At 37.5% G+C, this 17,683-nt stretch overlaps 1 protein-coding gene across 1 annotated transcript in view; it reads right to left on the bottom strand.

Moving 5' to 3' along the window:
• The window catches only part of SYNE1 (spectrin repeat containing nuclear envelope protein 1), a 294,515-nt gene that overhangs the window by 21,702 nt on the left and 255,130 nt on the right, over positions 1–17,683 (bottom strand). Inside the window, 5 exon segments of the mRNA XM_039568730.1 lie at positions 2,615–2,765; positions 4,445–4,632; positions 8,298–8,460; positions 15,250–15,416; positions 15,891–16,049. Of these exon segments, the coding sequence (XP_039424664.1) occupies positions 2,615–2,765; positions 4,445–4,632; positions 8,298–8,460; positions 15,250–15,416; positions 15,891–16,049 (828 nt within the window).

Genomic DNA, 17,683 nt, shown 5'->3' with positions numbered 1-17,683 from the left:
AAGAGACACAGAGACACAGCTGAGGTGCACGAGTGACCTAGTCCATGGGTTTTACGTTGTGACTAGCAGTCATGAAACTTGGAGAAAGCACCTTGCAGAGAAATGACTGAATTAATACTACTACTACTACTACTACTACTACTACTACTACTAAAAACAACAACAATAAATGAATATTCTTTCAAAAATCTACTTGTTTTTATCTTGTCACATCAGCGAAATAGAAAAGCAATCAAAGGAAGACTTAAAAACCTAGATTACACCAGCTCTCTTTTGAATACAAGTAGGGTTTGGATCCCACTGTAGTTCTACAAACTTGCTTTCTGATATTCCTCACAATAAAACAGTCAATCTCTTCCAAAACTAGACATTTCCCTTAATAAAGACTGTAGAAGTAGGATAGGTAACATAGTTCTGTACAGAAATTTTAATAAAACAGGTGAGTTTTCTGTGTAAAAATATATACATTTCATATTGCACCATTTAAAGCTAAAAATGAAAAAAGCACATTTCTGCTGTAATACCGGAGAAGAAAGTAAAGAAACTGGTTGCAAAAAAGATCACAATCCGTAGAGTCCTCTCAGTATAATTATTCTCTTCACTGAATGGCTATCAAATTGGGTACGGGACAACCAAAAAGGAGCAAATGGGCTTGCACCTATGAAATGACCAGTAGAACTGAATTAATTTAAAATTGCACAAGTATTCCTATATTAGAGGCACAAATATGACTGTATTTACTAGGATCATGAAATCTAAAAGCATGCAGTTGTTGTTTCACCTGTTACCAAGCCTTCTCCAGCAAAGTAACAGCTGTTTATTTGCCTTCCATTTTTTCCTCTCAGCTACACAAGAATTCATCTGTTGCATTCCTTCCTGTAACCTCTCTTCGTTTCTCCATAAACTACTGGAGAGGAAGGAGTTTGGTTTTGTACATTGAAGTCAGTGAGAGCCATCTCTGACCTCGGTGCTCAGGAACTGCAAGGTTCTTATACGGTCTGATGAGCTCTTTTTGTTGTGTGTTCTTGTTTTGTTTTAATTAAAGTGCAGATATGGAGAAGAAAAAAAAATAGAAAAACTGTACAGTTAAAGCAGAAACCTGCTTCTGTCAGTATTTGTAGGTGGCCAACTTAATAATGAATTCACAGTAAAGCTGCTGAATTCCACTGAATTTGAATACCACAAGTTTGTTACTTGCATTCCTGCTATCTGGTAGGCAGAGAAATTAGGTGTTCAGGACAAAAATTAAAAAAAAAAAAAAAGAGAAAAAAAAAGAAAGAAAAAGGAGAAAGAACCAAACTATAGGGAAAGCAGGCTTTTGGAAAGGCTACACTGTTCGCATTGCATCTTTTTCCGGCTGACACTCTACAGGCAGTAAAAAATCCACAAGTCTGCTGCAGAGGAAAGGTCACCAAAACAGCTGAAGTTCAATGAAACAGACTTTGGACAAAGTCAATTCAGCTGTAAAAATCAAAGAGTCAACATACTTTTGGTACTGCTTCTCATACATAGACTTACTAAAGAAGAGATTTAAATCCTGATCACTGAATAAAGGGACAATGGGAAAGAGGTCTGAAGCAGAGTGCTCGTGTCCAGGAAGCAAATGTTTTTATAGTATGGCAATCTACCTGGCCATAATGAAGTCTGGCATAATGAAGTCTGTTTAAAATCAAAACCCGGCCAGTACATTCATAAATGTGAGTGTCAATTACAGAACTCAGCGCTTCACAGTTTAGGCTTTTGATTTAACTTCTAAACCAAAATCTATTAACTGGTCTTAGATATTGTTTAAAATGTGCATTTCTTCTTCACAGCAAATACTTTACAGTGTCTGATTGTTTACTGAATTGCCTAAATAATTTGTTCTTTCTTCTCTCTCATCTTGACATACTCTTTGCAAATATTAGTCCAAGCAAAAGATTTTCCCCCGTGACTCACCAGACGATGTGCGTGTGTGCCTTACACACAGCTTTACAATCCCTTGGAACTATGAGACAAATCCTCGCATCTCAGTAAACACAATGGAATCATGTAACAAGCTACTAAGCACTGACCAAAGGGACAGCTTGTCAGTTTTGAAGCATGCTTAGCTTTTTTAAATCACAAGGGACACCATGTGGACATATAACAAAATTTGCATGAATATGAATTTCAGGTATAAGGATCTAAAGGGGGGATATTCTGCATAATTTGATAGAGTTCAGAGGGCTGGCTTCAGAGAGTTATGGAAAGAAGAGGGGTGATAAAATCAAAGCCAAAGCTAAAGCATGCAGCATGCATTTGAAGAGGCATTTGGTGAAGGGAGACTTAGGAAGGCTCTGGAACACCTACTGACTGGACATATTAAAAAGATGCAGAAATAAAAAAGGTGAAGAATCTAGCTTTGCTGAACAAACAGTGGAGGGAGAGTGGATTGATTTATTAGCATTTCCAGTGGCCACCTTCCACTGTCTTTCTATCTTAGGAACCTGCCACTGAAGACAGCTACAAAATCATCAACTCCATTTTATTAGTACAGCATCTCTGCTGAGTAACTTGGTTATGGGAAGGAAGAACACTAGCTGGCTGCTGCAATGTGATCAGCAGGTATTGAATTTCAACCACTATAAATCACCTCAAATTTCTTCAGTTCTTCCTTAGCAACAGTGTAAAGCACACCAGAGGAGCTTGGGAAAGCAGCTGTCCTCTCAGAGACTTTTAGCCACTCTTCAAATCTAGAGTAGTCATCCAAAAATTTTTGCCATAGTCTCCAGGTCTCTTCAATTCTGCAACAGATAATGGAAAATTAGAGAATGCTTGGACTCATGGCCAGTTGACCTACAGAACTTTAACCAGTCATCTGCAACAGCAAACTAGCACTGCACCAGACAGTAACTGACTAATAATCTAACTCAGCCAGCCAGACTGATAAACAGACCACAGGGAAGGCTGGCTCATTCCAGACTGAGCTAGAATAAGATGAAGACTTTTTTTTTTAATGCATCTAATTTTGGAATCAGTATAAAAAAAAGTTTTAAGTTTGTAATAGGAGCTCTAAAAAGCTAGCCACATGCTAAATAACTTCTGAAATCCAGTGCCAGTGACATCAGTAAAATTGCTGTTTAATACAAATAACTGTTTCTAGTACAATAAAGATCCTAAATACTGATATCTCAGTTAACTTACAAGTACAAATCTACTAAAGCATAATGTGTACATTCTAAGAAAGTAAAATAGAGTTCCATGCATAGTTCCACATTAAGTTAAAATAGTTCTGAATTTATTTGTTGGACACAAAGGTATGAAAGCCCATGTATGTTCAAGACAGACTATGTTGAAGATAGAACTTATAAATGTAGTTTTAAGTAGAACTTGTAACATAGAACTGTACTTACAGATATATACAATTCAAGAATTTCCATGGCAATAGTATAAAATTACTTAAAGATATGAATCTATGATACAGAGCAGCAAAACCTAACAGCAATAAATGTTTTGCATAAAATAAACAAAAAACCTTACTAAATACATTAAGAATATCCCACAAAATGAAAGACCATAGAAAGTTCAATTCAGCATTTTGAAATGTCAAGTTCTTCCTAGAGTAGTTTCTATGACTGTACAAGCATGACAGAAATAAGTTTCATAACTGAAAAAGTTAAAGAAAATACCTTCATAAATACAAGATTTTAAACCTGTAAACATGTCTTATTACTAGTTGGCACACAGTACACAGCATTGCCCCAATCTAGCCTACATCATTAGCACTGTTGAAATCACCAAACTATCCTATGTGGGAATAGAAAACAGTGAATCTTCTGGATATGATGGGCATGCAGCCTACAGATGGTCTAAGCATGTGCTGTTACTCAGACTACACCCAAGAATCCTGGGTGCTTTGGCCCTCACTTGCTCAGCACAGCTAAGGAGGACACGTGAAGCATTTCCATATGAGTGCTCATTCCCAAAATTCTTCCCACTAAACAAAATCAGATATAAGAGAAACTGCTGAGGAACACTGGGTACACGTAAACTCTAATACCTGGAATAACATTCCACCCATTCAATAACTAGTTTCCCATCAATCTCAGTAGTTCCTGTGTAAATTTAAGCATTACAACCTCCCTTTTAGGTCATGTCTTCTAAATCTCCTGGAGTCACTGCAATCATCTAAACTTTCTTGTTTCCATCTCATCATTTCTATGAAGCATGGGAAATAAAACATTTATCAAAGGACTTGTGAATGAAATTTGATGATTGTTATCTGTACTTTGTATAAAGGCATATGCAACCCAAAATTTCATTTTTTTCATAGAAGCATAGCAGCTAATGGCTTCTACTCAGCATATGATCTTTTTCCGACCCTTACACTCTTTTATTCAGTACTACAACCATATAATATACACCCCATCCTGTATTTCTTCCTGTGGAAGGAAATACTAATCTGTAGGCATTTTAGACTTACTTAAGCCGCCTTTCCATTGACATTGCACAAATATTCCTCCACCTTCTGTCCAGATTGCGTGTAGCCTGCTGGATAGAGTCACACTCGGCTTCTGTGGCACAAGCATCACAGTCATGAAGCAGTACTTCACACAGATTGAGAACAGATGCCACACCAGTGCTGTGCTTCTCTATGTCCCTCTGAAGTTCCTGCAGGTGAAGAAATTGGTTCTTAAGAGAAACTGCAAAACATGCATCCATGCAAATGTATGTATCTTCCATTTATTTAAAAAAAGAAAAAAGCTTGCAAACAGAAGAAAAACATCCAGTAAATACCAATTAAGAGAGTGCACCTGCACAGGTGGTGATGCAATGTTATCAATGAGGCCAGGAGAACCTGGCAGCATGCACAGCTCTCCCAGGGACTATGAACACCAAACCATTACCTGGATCAAACTGCCAGAGCTCTGCATGCTCAGCTGAGCATATTTCACACACACTTAATCAACATCACCAATAAACAGTAGAATTATTCTCAGCCCTTTCCCATTATCACAGAGAATGTAAAGCAGAAGTTAGTAAGAGAAGTGCAACAAGGAAATATGTTCTTATGTACTGCAAGGGTTTGGCGGAGGGACCCTTCACGAACGTACTGTTCCCCAGGTGAGACAGCTGCTAAGTTGGTATGTCTGACACAGAGATTGGTGGCAGCACATATTGAACAGTGCATGTGTAGGAGATTTTTCTTCCTTCAAGTTTCCAGCTCTATAGCATTTTCATTGGAAATGGAAAATTTCAGACACCTAAAGAAAATGCACTCACACTGTTTTAGCACTTATTATATGTCATCAGTATTATTTTTTCTGTTGGTTTCTGGGTTCCAATGGCTTGTCCTACACTGATGATAATGCTTCATCTGTAAGTAGTATTTCACCTTCAGTTTTTATCTCCAGATTCAAGTTAAGACAAACCACAAAAGTAAATGGCTGTTGCTGTTGGATTAGTGCAATGAAAAGAAACTCTGCTTGACTTTTGCCTACATTTGTAATAAATCACCAATTACATGGAAAAATCAGTATGGACAATAACAAAGCCAAGACAACCCAATTCCAAAAGTGACAGAGAAATACTAATGTAACTACATCAAAAAGTTCTATATTGCATCTAGAATACCAGGTTGAGTTCTGACTCAGATGAAGAAAGGAGCCAACAGGACAATTAGAGATGTGGAGGTTTACTTAGGAGAATGTGGCAGCTTGAGGATGAGTAGAGATAAACTGCTCTATAATTTTGCTATTGAAATAAACTATGACATGCAAAGGGAAATACAGTGTCAACATACTGTGTCTATACACATTTAAGGTCTAACTAGAGGAACTTTTCTTACAGCTAGCAACATGATCTGAAAATGTCTTCCAGCAGGAAATGAGATCTAAATGTCAAATTAAAAAAACTCAGGAAATTTGAAATAGAGCAAGGTTGACCTACATCAACCATTTGTTTTGGTTGTTTGTAATAACTGGGGTTTCACTGTTTCATCTTCTCATCTAGAATGTTATTTTGTAAACATCTACTTGAGAACATTGAGTGGAAAATCACAATCTTTTCTTCCTCAGGAACAGTCCTTTCACTTCACTTGCCTGAAAAATACTTTCATTGTGATGTCAAAGTGCATATTTTTCTATCTGCCCTGAAATATTATAGAAGGGCAGACACTATAATCAGATGCAATACTTTATGAAACACACACTCCAGACAGCTATGAGACTTGAGGTCAAGTAAGCTCAATCTCCTTTCAAATGTTTTGGAGTAAACCAGTAGTGAGAACTGTGAGTCCTGAGCATTCTTAAGAATTAAACTTTTTTTATTCATCTACAGAACATTTCCACAAGCAATGTCTAGATTATTTTTTCTCCATAGACTAATACTTATTTCCCAGATTTTAAAATTTTCTATGTTTATTAGACAACATTAAGCCTTTGGGTTAGTTCACAAAGGAGCATCACTTTTATGCACTGCTGTCACCCATATACAACCTTTTTTTTATGTAATTTGGCCAGAAGCAAATATCATTTTTTCACATTTCAACTGGTAGCAGATTGAGAAAATAAACAAACAAGTAATCCTTTAAACGGAGTTCATTACCCTAGGAAAATACTGCATTGAAGTTACCCTACCTTCCCAGGGATATCCAGACTCAACTGTATTTTTATTTCACTAGAGACCAGCAATCTGGAAAGCTGATGCGTGGCTGAAGTAGATGCTGAGAAGTAGATAATGGAGTTTCATAAATTGAATTTGTCCCTCCTCTTTCACAACATAATATTTTTAATCTAATTTTGCATATGAACAACTGGAAAGATAACATGACCTCAGTGGAATATCAAACATGGAAAAGAACAGAGAGTCACTAACAGAAGACACAGGGGACAAAATACTTGCGAAGGTAGCCTTCTGAGGTGTTGTGGATAGTGATATAGCCTCCAACTAATAAAAATACCAGTTGCCATGCATTGAAAGTGGGTAGGTTTTTAAAATTAATATTATTATAACCATGTCTTGTATTGCTATCATGTCAAATCATCACCATGTTTCCACACATGTCATCCTCCCATGGTAAGATTCACCTCTATTTCTCCCCTTCAGAGTTCAAATTAAACCACTCTCACTTCTACAGAACATCACTGCATGCTGCCACCACAAGGAGACAGAGAAAGGCAGAGATATACCAGTCTCTGTGCCCAAGATAAATCCCGTAAGAAGTGGTTGTAAAAAACTATGGGATGTCTGCATAGGGATTCTAGTAAATAATCTCAACTATCTACTTTGTTGATAGCAAAGTAGCAAAAAAATGTTTAGCCCTTCCCAACACTTTATCGTCTCAGAAACACCATTCATTAGTGATGTTTCTGTGTTATAAATTATTATCCCTATGTAAATTCCATATAAGAATATTAATAAGTAATTCTGAAAAGAAATCTAACAAATCAGTTGAGGAGCTGGCAAAATCTCTGAAGGAGTTCTTGGCTCAGTTCCACGCTCAGCTTTAAGGAGCAAAATGCCCATTTTTACTCTTCATAAATTATCCACAAAATATCCCATCTTTCCTCTTCTCACGCATTTCTTTCTCCTCTGGAGAAAGGACCCAGGAGAGCATCTAACTCATCTAACTCAGTGGGCACCAGAAAGGTATTTTTGCCAATAAATAACCAACAGGAACACAAAGGACAACAGTTCTCTCCAGCAACATGCTTCTAGGCAAAACTGCACTGGGCAGAGAAGTGGAACAGGAAGGAAAAAGTACAGTAAATCATCTTAGAAGTAACATTAGTTTCAATGCCAAAAACTGGCTGACTTCACATTTTTCTACATATTTTAATCTAGCACTGCATAAAGGCTTTGTGTAGTATAAACCACCCAATTTTAACTTCACGTCTATAGCTCATGCATCTTTGCGTGCAAAGTGACTCTCAAACAAGCTGCAAAATAAAACTGAGTTAGAAAGGTTGCTAAAAATAGTAATTTTCAAGCATTTGCAAAATTTGCAAGGTCTAATAGGTGTCAGTTTTGCCTCTGGGAACAGACAACTCAAACAAACAAAAACCACAAGCCCAAAAGGAAAACAATTGCAATAACTCGTTCAGGTTACATCTCTTGATGCCTTACCTTTCTTGGAAATGTCAACCAGCTCCTGGAGGATTCGATGTCAAGGCCAGCAGAAGGCTCTATAAGTGACACAGTAAGTACCACTTGCCTTGATATTTAAGCATTTTGCCTTATGCCCTCTCAGCTGAACTGGGTATGGGCAGTCCAAGGACACACTAAGTTGGCTCTCCCCATGTCACTGTTCACCTGATAAGTGTGTTGTATTTTACCTGCTGTTCATTCAGCTTCCTTTGTATCTCCTCAGAGTCACAAGTTTCATAGACGATAGGTTTGGACAGCTCTGATTCAATGTGGGCAAGCCAAGATCTCAGGCTGCTCATGTTTTTATCCAGCTGCTGCACTGCAACAAGGGTTTCCTTCAACTTCTTTACCCTGTAAAGAAAAAGAAATGGCAGTACTAAGTACACCCTGAAGAAAATTTTTCACGGTATGCGTTGCAGGAAGTTTCCAGAGAAACTTCACTTAGATGGCAAGTTCTGTTGTAAAGTCTTCCTTTATTATGTAACAGAAGTATATTACATGTGCATGAAGTCTGCACTCATAGCTGCTGGTTGAGAAACACTGGGCGCTTACTAATGCCACACAACATTTCCAAAGCTTCTGTACCTTAATCAGTTGACTTTAGTATTTGTTAAGAAAAGTTTTCTGTTTTTTTTTTTTTTTAAAGAGCTCACACACATCAAACCCCCAAAACAATCTAAGCAATTTAGTTGTGTATTTGACTAATAGATGACAACTGTTCTTAGAGTACAAATAACTTATCCATGTACTGGTGAGGGAGTGCATTAAGTGAACAGGCCTTTTTCACACCCATGAAAACACTGAAGTATGTATCACAAAAGGTTTGGGTTGGAAGGGATCTTTAAAAGTCATCCAGTCCACCTGCTCTGCAATGAGCAGGGACATCTTCAGCTAGATCAGGTTGTTTAGAGCCCTATCCAGCCTAAACCCTGAACATTCCTAGGGATAGGGCACCATCTGGGCAACCTCTCTGGGCAACCTGTTCCAGGGTGAAGACTTGTCCTTGAATAAATAAGTTTCAGAGCAAGAAGCCCAGCTGAGAACTTGGGGAGAATTCTTGAATCCCAAGGGCTGCTTTAAGTTGGTGTTATCGGACTATTTCAGGTTTAAACAGATTAAATTGGAATGGAACTGCACAGTGATTCCTAACTAGTATTTTTCTTGGAATCCTGACCCTGGAAGATCAATGACCAGGAAAAACTATAGATTTCCATTTGTTTGTTTGTGGTTTTTTGGTTTTTTGAATCAAGAGAGCATTAAACTTAGAGAGTGAATAAATTCAACTAAACTTTCATCCTATCTCAATAATTTTTCCTTCGATCTGTTTGAACTGCAAAATTGTCCTTCAGTAATTCTCTCTTTCCTATCCCCATGTTTCATAGCATACATTATTAGTGGATTCTGATTTTTTTTCTAAGCTCTTTTTCCCTGTTTGTGTGGTACCAAAACCAATCTTGAGTAATGTTCCCTTTTATGCTCCTACTGCTCTTCTACTTAAGTGTTTCAATATCAGAAAGGTTTAAAAGATGTGTGCAGTTGGGAATAGATTGACTAAATTGGGTTGAAAAATACAAGATTGCCAGATTTGTTAAAGACACAAAATGCCATCTGACCATCCTATAATTCAAAATAAGCAATTCACATTTTTTTCCACAATACTAAGCAGCAAATTTATCAAGTGTTTCCATACTGAAAGTCGTAGTTGAAGCTGACCATAAGGAGACTCACAGAAATATTAATGTCATCTTAAAAAAAAGGTTAAATCATTCCAATTTTCATCTCTTTACAGCCCTCTCGTTAGCTCACAGATGGTTAAACTGTGGTTTTTTATTGCTAAAACCCCTTAAGAACAGTTCAAATACAGCTTCCTTGCCAGAGTCTCATGACCAACCGCTGTAGGGTTGTGATCTGAAAAAAAACCCCCACCTGGTACCTGGAAAAAAATATGGGCAATCTGAAAATCTGTCCACAATGGGACTGAAGTCAACACAATTATGCTGAAAGACTGCCTCAGTCCCCATCATGAGGCTATCTCAAAACACAGCTATGTATTTAGGCTTGAGGAGACAGCAGGAGAACACCCACTGTCTGAGGGCACCATCTCCTTGTCACCTATGGTTCGACATAAAGCGTTTTGTGGGTTTGAACCAATGGGAACAATGAGTCATGTCAGTCCTGTGGAGAAGCAGTGTCACTTGATCACCTGCAAGACCAAACTGTGGACCAGGATTTTTTGTTTGCAATTGCGTGCTACTCTAATCTCTGTGCTGGATTTTCATTTACATTTTGCCTGCAACAACTATAAAGGGTCCATCACTTAGAAAGTGCCCTCTGCCTCAGGCAAACTTCACAGGAGTACATCCCTGCCTGAGCATAAAAAATAGCCTGGGCCAACTACCACTATTTTCAGTCACATGATCTAAGATGCTCCAGAGAAAGAAAGAAAAACAGCATGACATACCAAACCCAAACCCTACAACTTCCTTCCTGTCCCCCCACTACATCTACCTCTAACACTGCTCTTTTTTGTTGTACTGAGTTTAACACAACAGGTTCTTTGCCCCTGGTACAAATAGAAACAAATAAACAAGTGCTTACTGGAGTCTGCTGGGATTACTTTTATTTTGACTGAACTGCAATACAGTGTTGTGTCTCCAGCTACTCTGAAAACATCTGCGATCAAATAATAGATGCAGTCCATCATGTCTGAGAGCTTTCCTTCTGAACTTCAGCAAGCAAAGTTGCCTGTGCTCTAAAAGCTCTGCTTAAGAGACAAAGGTCAAATTCTAGATCAAGCATGTGGGATCCCTAGCCAAGACGTTTTGAGATTGCATTTGCAAGATTATGTTTAAAATGTTAATTATTCCAATAATCATTTCATGCTTCTGTTGCAGCACTAGGCAGCACAGTAACTGCACGTGTTCCTGGGAAAGACTTGGTATAACTTCTCTCCTTCATAAAGAAAATTCTGCACTGAAATCAATGGGTTGGAACCATTACACAGTTGGCTTAAAGGTTTTTTTTTTTCATAAAACACACTCCCCAGTCTTGTTACATTTTAAAAATACCTAAGACTCTCAGAAAGGAAAATACTGCAGAATTCAATTGTTTTTATGGTTTACTGATGAAAAATTGTCTAACAATTTGAATGGGCTTATGATACTTATGTTTCCATGTTCCACTTAATGTGCCTCAATTTCCCCAAGAAAGCAATAACTTTAGATTGTCTATTAATAATGTCTATTATTCTGCATTAGGCAAAGCCAGTGGGAGAAAAACTTGGAGCTAAAATTAAGCACAGATACATTTAATTCAACTAGCCCTAAAGTGGAAAGCCTTAGATTCCACTTAAATCTAAACAGGAACAATCCTGTAAGTACATACAAATGCATCATATAGAAGTCATAGCTACTGCATTAGTCATTTAGACAGCTGCTTACTAATATTAAACTTTAAAAGCAGCATGAAAAAACTCAGAACATGCTGGCTAAGTCTGTACAATAGATAGCAGAAAGCAGAAAAGGTGTTTTTTAAAACAAATACCTACTTGGAATAGAAGACAAGTTTTAAGAAACACTCTTTGAAATAGTGAAAAATGTTGCACTATTAAAATCAGCTTTGAAAAGATCAGTTTAAAAATAATCTTTTTCTGAGTAAAACCAAATTTATTTTCCAAAGCACAATAGTACTGTGCAGTAGGACACCAGTAAAGCCAGTTGTAGTTACCACTCCAATCAGTTTGCTCTTTCAAAGACTGCATTTCTAGAATTCTCAACAACAGCTAAATTTCTAGAAGATAATGTGAAAAGGGAAAAAGAGAAGCTGAATTAAAAATCCAAGATGATGTAGGCTGAGTTCAAGTATTACATGCAGTTACAAAACAGTTGTTAATATGAACAGACAGACAGGCTTTGATAAGTTAAGTCTGAAGTACTTTCTTTACAGCTTCTTTCCTTCTCTGCCTTTTGCTTGCAGTCATACCCCTTTGATGACACAAACACCAAGTAGGCAGTCTGTTTATTCTCATTTGTGTACATGCTCTCATATTTAAAAACAGCAGTAAAATCAGTCCACAGTTTCTCTCAGACAGCTAAGAGATTTTACTAGTTCTAAGTTTCCATCACTATCAAAAAATTATTCCAGGATCCAAAGGTACTAGCTGTAAAACAAAGTATGCTGTTACCACTGTCAACTGCTTTTAAACTGAGCAGAAAACAGTAATTTCTAGCTACAGTACTGATCTCTACATTTCAATATTTCAGTTAGTTTTCCAGCAAGCCAAAACTTCAGAAAGAATAGTATCAATCAAAAGCAAACAAAAATAGCTGCCTGCCTTGTGATATCACAGTTACAGTCTGGGAGGTCTGAATCCACACTGCTGTCCTCCGCCATCCTCACAGCATGCAAGTCTTCCACCACAACCATGAAATTTTCCAGTATTAAAAAGAAGAACTTCCACTCCCAAAGCCTGCAAACACTGTTCTTTTGGCGGGGGGAGGCAAGGGGACACACTTTGCTGGGGAGTACTGTACAGAAAATGTTTCACAGCAAACAAATGTTACCAGCCGTTGCTTGATAACATGACACTGGATGGTGACAAGTGGTCATGTTTCTAAATAAAACCTGCATTCATCAACATGTGCCAGATTTGATCTCCAGGAATGTGGACTGTGAGTGGTAAGGGAAAGGATGAAAACACTCACAAAGCCTTCTTTGCAAAGCCTGAGCAGTTGCAGCAGTAGCACTGTCTCCCAGCTGTAAACAACGGCAACTTTTTTTCAGGAGGCTGACATATCAGAAAAATTAATCTGAAAGGATTCAATGTTCTAGAAGGGAACAAACAGAAGTCTCTGATGCAGAGACATAACTACCTTTCTGCAGCTGTCACTTCTGTAGTTACAGACCTCCTCTGAATGGAGGGGCAATTAAAAGGAATGGGCAAGGGAACAGAATGTGACAGACAGAAAGAAAGAAAGAATGCAGGAAAGCAAGCAAGCAAGAAAGCAAGGAAGAAAGCAAGATGCTTTTACAGGTGACTGGAGAAGTTTCACCACACAGTATAAAAATCAACAGGTAAAGATTCAGACTGGACATGTATTACCATAATATATTACTGAAGCATTTTCACACAGCACTTGCTATTACTTCACAGCTCTAGGAAACAAACCACTGAGAAAAATGCTCCAGGCAAGAGATTACTGTAGCACTGCAGAAAAGTCTGCAGGCTCTAATAATTTATTAATACTGTCAGGCATCCAGAATGTGAAAAGATGTACTTTCTTCTCAATATGAGGACAACTAATCTGCCTTTACTAGATGAATGAAGCCAAAACCATGTTATATGATACATTCTAAATTCCAAAATATCTTAACAGGAACATATGTCAATATATAAGAACATATTCTAAAGGGCCTCTGGGGCCTTCTAAAAATTATCTTGGGGGATGCCAACCCTTTTGTCCATTTGCAATTAGACATCAATACAAGCATTTTGTACATACATTAATTAATCAACAACTTGGGTTTTATTGATTTCCAGCCTAAGCTACAGCTGAACTAGCTTTTCATAGCCTAGTTTCACACCTTTCCACAATTTATTTCCAAACGTCAGCTAATTTGCAGAGTATTTTTCACTTCAGTGAGCACTGAAATGTAAAGATTTATATGTTTAATTGCATACAATAATGTTGAGCATGCCAGTTGAGAAGGGTAAGCTGAAATGATCGGGAAATAAAAGTAAATAATATTTTACATACATTAGTTTAGAACTAGGACTTGACACTTCATGATAACAGAATGAGAGGGCTTAAGTGTGTAACATTGCATCTTATGTCTGCCAACCCATGAATGATACAAAATCCTAAACATTCACCTCTCCTATAGTGGGGACTAATCTGTAATACTAAATAGACAAGATAGATAATTTAAAGATGTGTTTTGCAATTTCTGAATGCAATCCTCTTTTGATAGAAACTTCCTGAAGGTATTATCTGAACATTTCCCTGAGTAAGCATTTGAAAAGACTAACATAAAAATATATCAAATATACTTCAAGTTCAACAACTTGTATCACATCCTCTGAAACCAAGCAGGCTCCTTGATGGTAATGCAACACTTCCTGACTTAATTGTTCTGTAAGAAATATATGGTGCTCATTACTTTAAAATGAACTACTACTATTAAAGGAGCTGGAGCCACTGGAATGCTTCTGTTTACATAAAATTTACTGCTTCCATGCTAACAGATTTCAGAGCAAGAATGCAGTAAAACCATCTGAAAAAAGAACACACAAAAAAAGACGATGAAACTAAACAAACCCTTTTGCTGCTAACAGGACTAAAGTATTACTAATGCATATGTTCTTACATCAAAGAAATGTGAATTATAAAGTATATGAGCTATTTATGCAATTCACGAAGTGCAAAATTCTGAGAAAATTGTTGCTGGTAATGAAAGAGAGGCTGTAGCACAGCTCAACAGAAAGTGTTGAAACAAATAAATAATTTTCTTTACATATCAAACAACAATCCTGTATTTTTTTAAGTTCTGAAAATTGCTGTTACACTTTTGAGCTTGGATAAAAAGAGCCTTTAAGCCCAGTGTGCATACATCTACCTGCAGTTACTTTTCTCCATCTGTGAAAAAAATGATCTGGGAGGAAACCTAAGACTTACTTTTGGACCAGCTCTTCTTGAAATCCCAAGCTACAAAGGCACTGTTTTGATTCCTCTGTCAAGAAATTTCTAGAAAAAACTACATTTGCATCCAGTTTTAAGCACCATGTAGAGTAAGATGCTTCTAGAGGAAGGCTCACTAAACCTGATTGCAACTGATCCTATATTGTAGAAACGTTGAACTGTTAAGTTTGGAAAGGAGCTTTAAGATTAAGTCCAACTGTTAATCTTCCACCATCACCATAGTATCATAATGAAGCTTTTAAATGACTCTTCTTGAAGAAATGTTGTCCTGTACCATAAAGTAAAACAGGAAAGTGATTTTCACAGAAATGTGTTGATGTTTAAGAATGAATTTATTTCAGAATGTATGATGAAAAGGCAGACAATAAAGGATTTTAAATGCATGACACCCAGCATATTAATTTGTCCCACTTAAAACTTAGAAACAAAACAACTGTCTTACCTGGCTGCAATAAGATCTAGAAGATGCTGCCACCTGTCATTGATCTTGCCAAGTTTGTACTCAATCTCTGATGCCTTACTCTCATGGCTGGCTTTAGCAAGTCTCTCTCCCATTTGCTGAAGCTGGATTTTGTTTTTCTGGGCTACAGCAATTTCCTCTTGATAATCCTAGACAGTAAAGAGCAACCAGAAGACAAGGTACTTATTCTAAATATACTGTACTCTGCACTACTAAAGAAATGGTGCAAAAAATATAAGAGAATGTTGTTTTTTCAGTTGATTGGTACAGTGGAGTGACCACCTCATATATTTGATGGATAAACAAAAACAACTACCAGAAGAATGAAAAAAACCACCCAACACAAACCAAAACACAATGCTTTCTATAAATATGTCTGCTATAGTTTAACTCATTACAGGCAATTCTGATTGGACACTTAATAAAGCACTCAGACGCCTCTGACTTTGCATTCACTTAATTTTCTGTCATTCTGGGAGGTCCTGTCTCAAGACAGACAGGAAAAGTCTGCATAACGAGAGAACATAAACACCGAAACACATCAGGGTAAGGAAAAGCCTTAATTTCAGCTCATTCACAAACAAGTAAACAGTTAAATAAGAGTATGTAAGTGTACACTGTACCTTTTTAAGTTTCTCAATCATTTCTTCTATGAGGATGTCACCATTTTGAGACACCTTACTTTCCATTTGCGTCAGCCATTCACAGAGCTCCTTGTTCTTCTCACTGAAGACAGCCCACTCGTTCAGTCTCTCGCTAACTTGTTGTCGACGCAAGGAGACCTTAAACCATTTACAAAGAGTAAATGAAACCAAAACAGTAAATACATTTAAAACATGCTTAAAACACTTTGTGCCTCAATGTGAGTTCCTCTAGCCTTGAAAAAGTGTTGCAACCACTTACTTGCCATTAAAACAAACTGGAGTTGTACAGCAAAAATTTGTGTGAATGTGAGTTCAGGGGTAAGCACTGATCTCAGATTTCCTGTCAGCTACATCCTATGCACAGAGAGAGGCACCCAAGCATTAAGCTCAGCAGTCTGTCAATATCTGGTTTCATAATGTCTATAACCTGAAATTTTCATTAGAAGATAAAACCAGTATTACAATTCTTGCTCACTTACAACATTTTATAAAATATATTAGTTTATTTTTAGTCTAAGAGATTGAATTAGAAAGAAAATTAAAAATTCTTCACCAAAGCATAAAAAAAAAAAGATGCAGACATAGTACAGGCCAAAGTCCAAAAGTCTGTGTAATTTGTGCACGAGCACATGAGTACAAACCTAAATCCAAGACACACTGTAGTTTGCAAAAGTAATTTTTTACTTGAGTACCAATATACTCATTTCATAGACAACTGTCTCCTGTGGATAGGCATGACACCTCGAGAGATTCCAAAACACTGAGGTGTGCCTTGACAGGAAAGATTAGGCATGACACATCAAACAAGCAAATGCTGCAGTTAATACAGAAGGAAGGAAAACACTGATGTGTTTAAGAAACAGCTGTAACTGTGGTACCATCTCAGAATGCAAACAGTAACAGACCAAGATGGACACTGAAATCAAAATAGCAGCACAGACTGAGCAGCAAAGTCATCTCTGCAGTTTCAGATACTGGTACAACTACTTACTTCCTCTCCACTGTGATCTGGGTTATTTCTGACTTTATATCACAATTCCAGCTGAAAAGGTGAAGCTCTTTCACAAATGAAAGTGACATGCTTTTTAACTACTGTGTTAGGTTCAACAGGGGCATACACGTGATCTTGCATTTCCTGTTTGCGGTTCTGAACTTGATGACAGCTTTCCGGAAATAAGCAGCAGTTGAACGAAGGCTTGCACTAGGTTACATCCTGAAACACTCAGCATGCTCAAAACTAAGATAAAACTTCCTTACTTGGCTCCTTCTTCTACCATAAACATACATGCAGCGACTGTATCATAATTTAGATGTATCTACATTGGTTCATTCAAATGCAACTAACTCAAAACTTGATCTGTGCTGGTAACTGTGAAGCATTTTTCCTACTTTGGGGGTGTTTTTGAAACCTTCACAGATGGTTTACAAGAGGTAACTATTTCAAGTTAGCCCCACTGTATCTGGACTGCAATCTCTACTGAACTACAGAAATGACATCAGGATAATCTGAAAAGCTGGGTAAGGAAGACTCCACTGCCTGGAGTGCAAATCAGAGGTCAGAAGCACACTAATAGTGTGATGTGCCTGACAAAACTAAACAATACTCCTCAGCTCATTTTGGAGGCAAGAAAGTTACCCTCAGACTAAAAGAAATGCAGACACCAAGGTCTGAAGAAGGCGACGCTATCAGTAGAACTGAAGGTACAATCAAGCAATGTTGAGTGGGGAGGGGACATCCTTTCCAAGCACAGATCTTCCACCAAAGCAAAGTG

The sequence above is a fragment of the Corvus cornix genome, chromosome 3, assembly GCF_000738735.6.
Source record: "Corvus cornix cornix isolate S_Up_H32 chromosome 3, ASM73873v5, whole genome shotgun sequence".
Lineage (NCBI taxonomy): Eukaryota > Metazoa > Chordata > Aves > Passeriformes > Corvidae > Corvus > Corvus cornix.
This window is presented reverse-complemented; position numbering and strand designations above follow the sequence as displayed.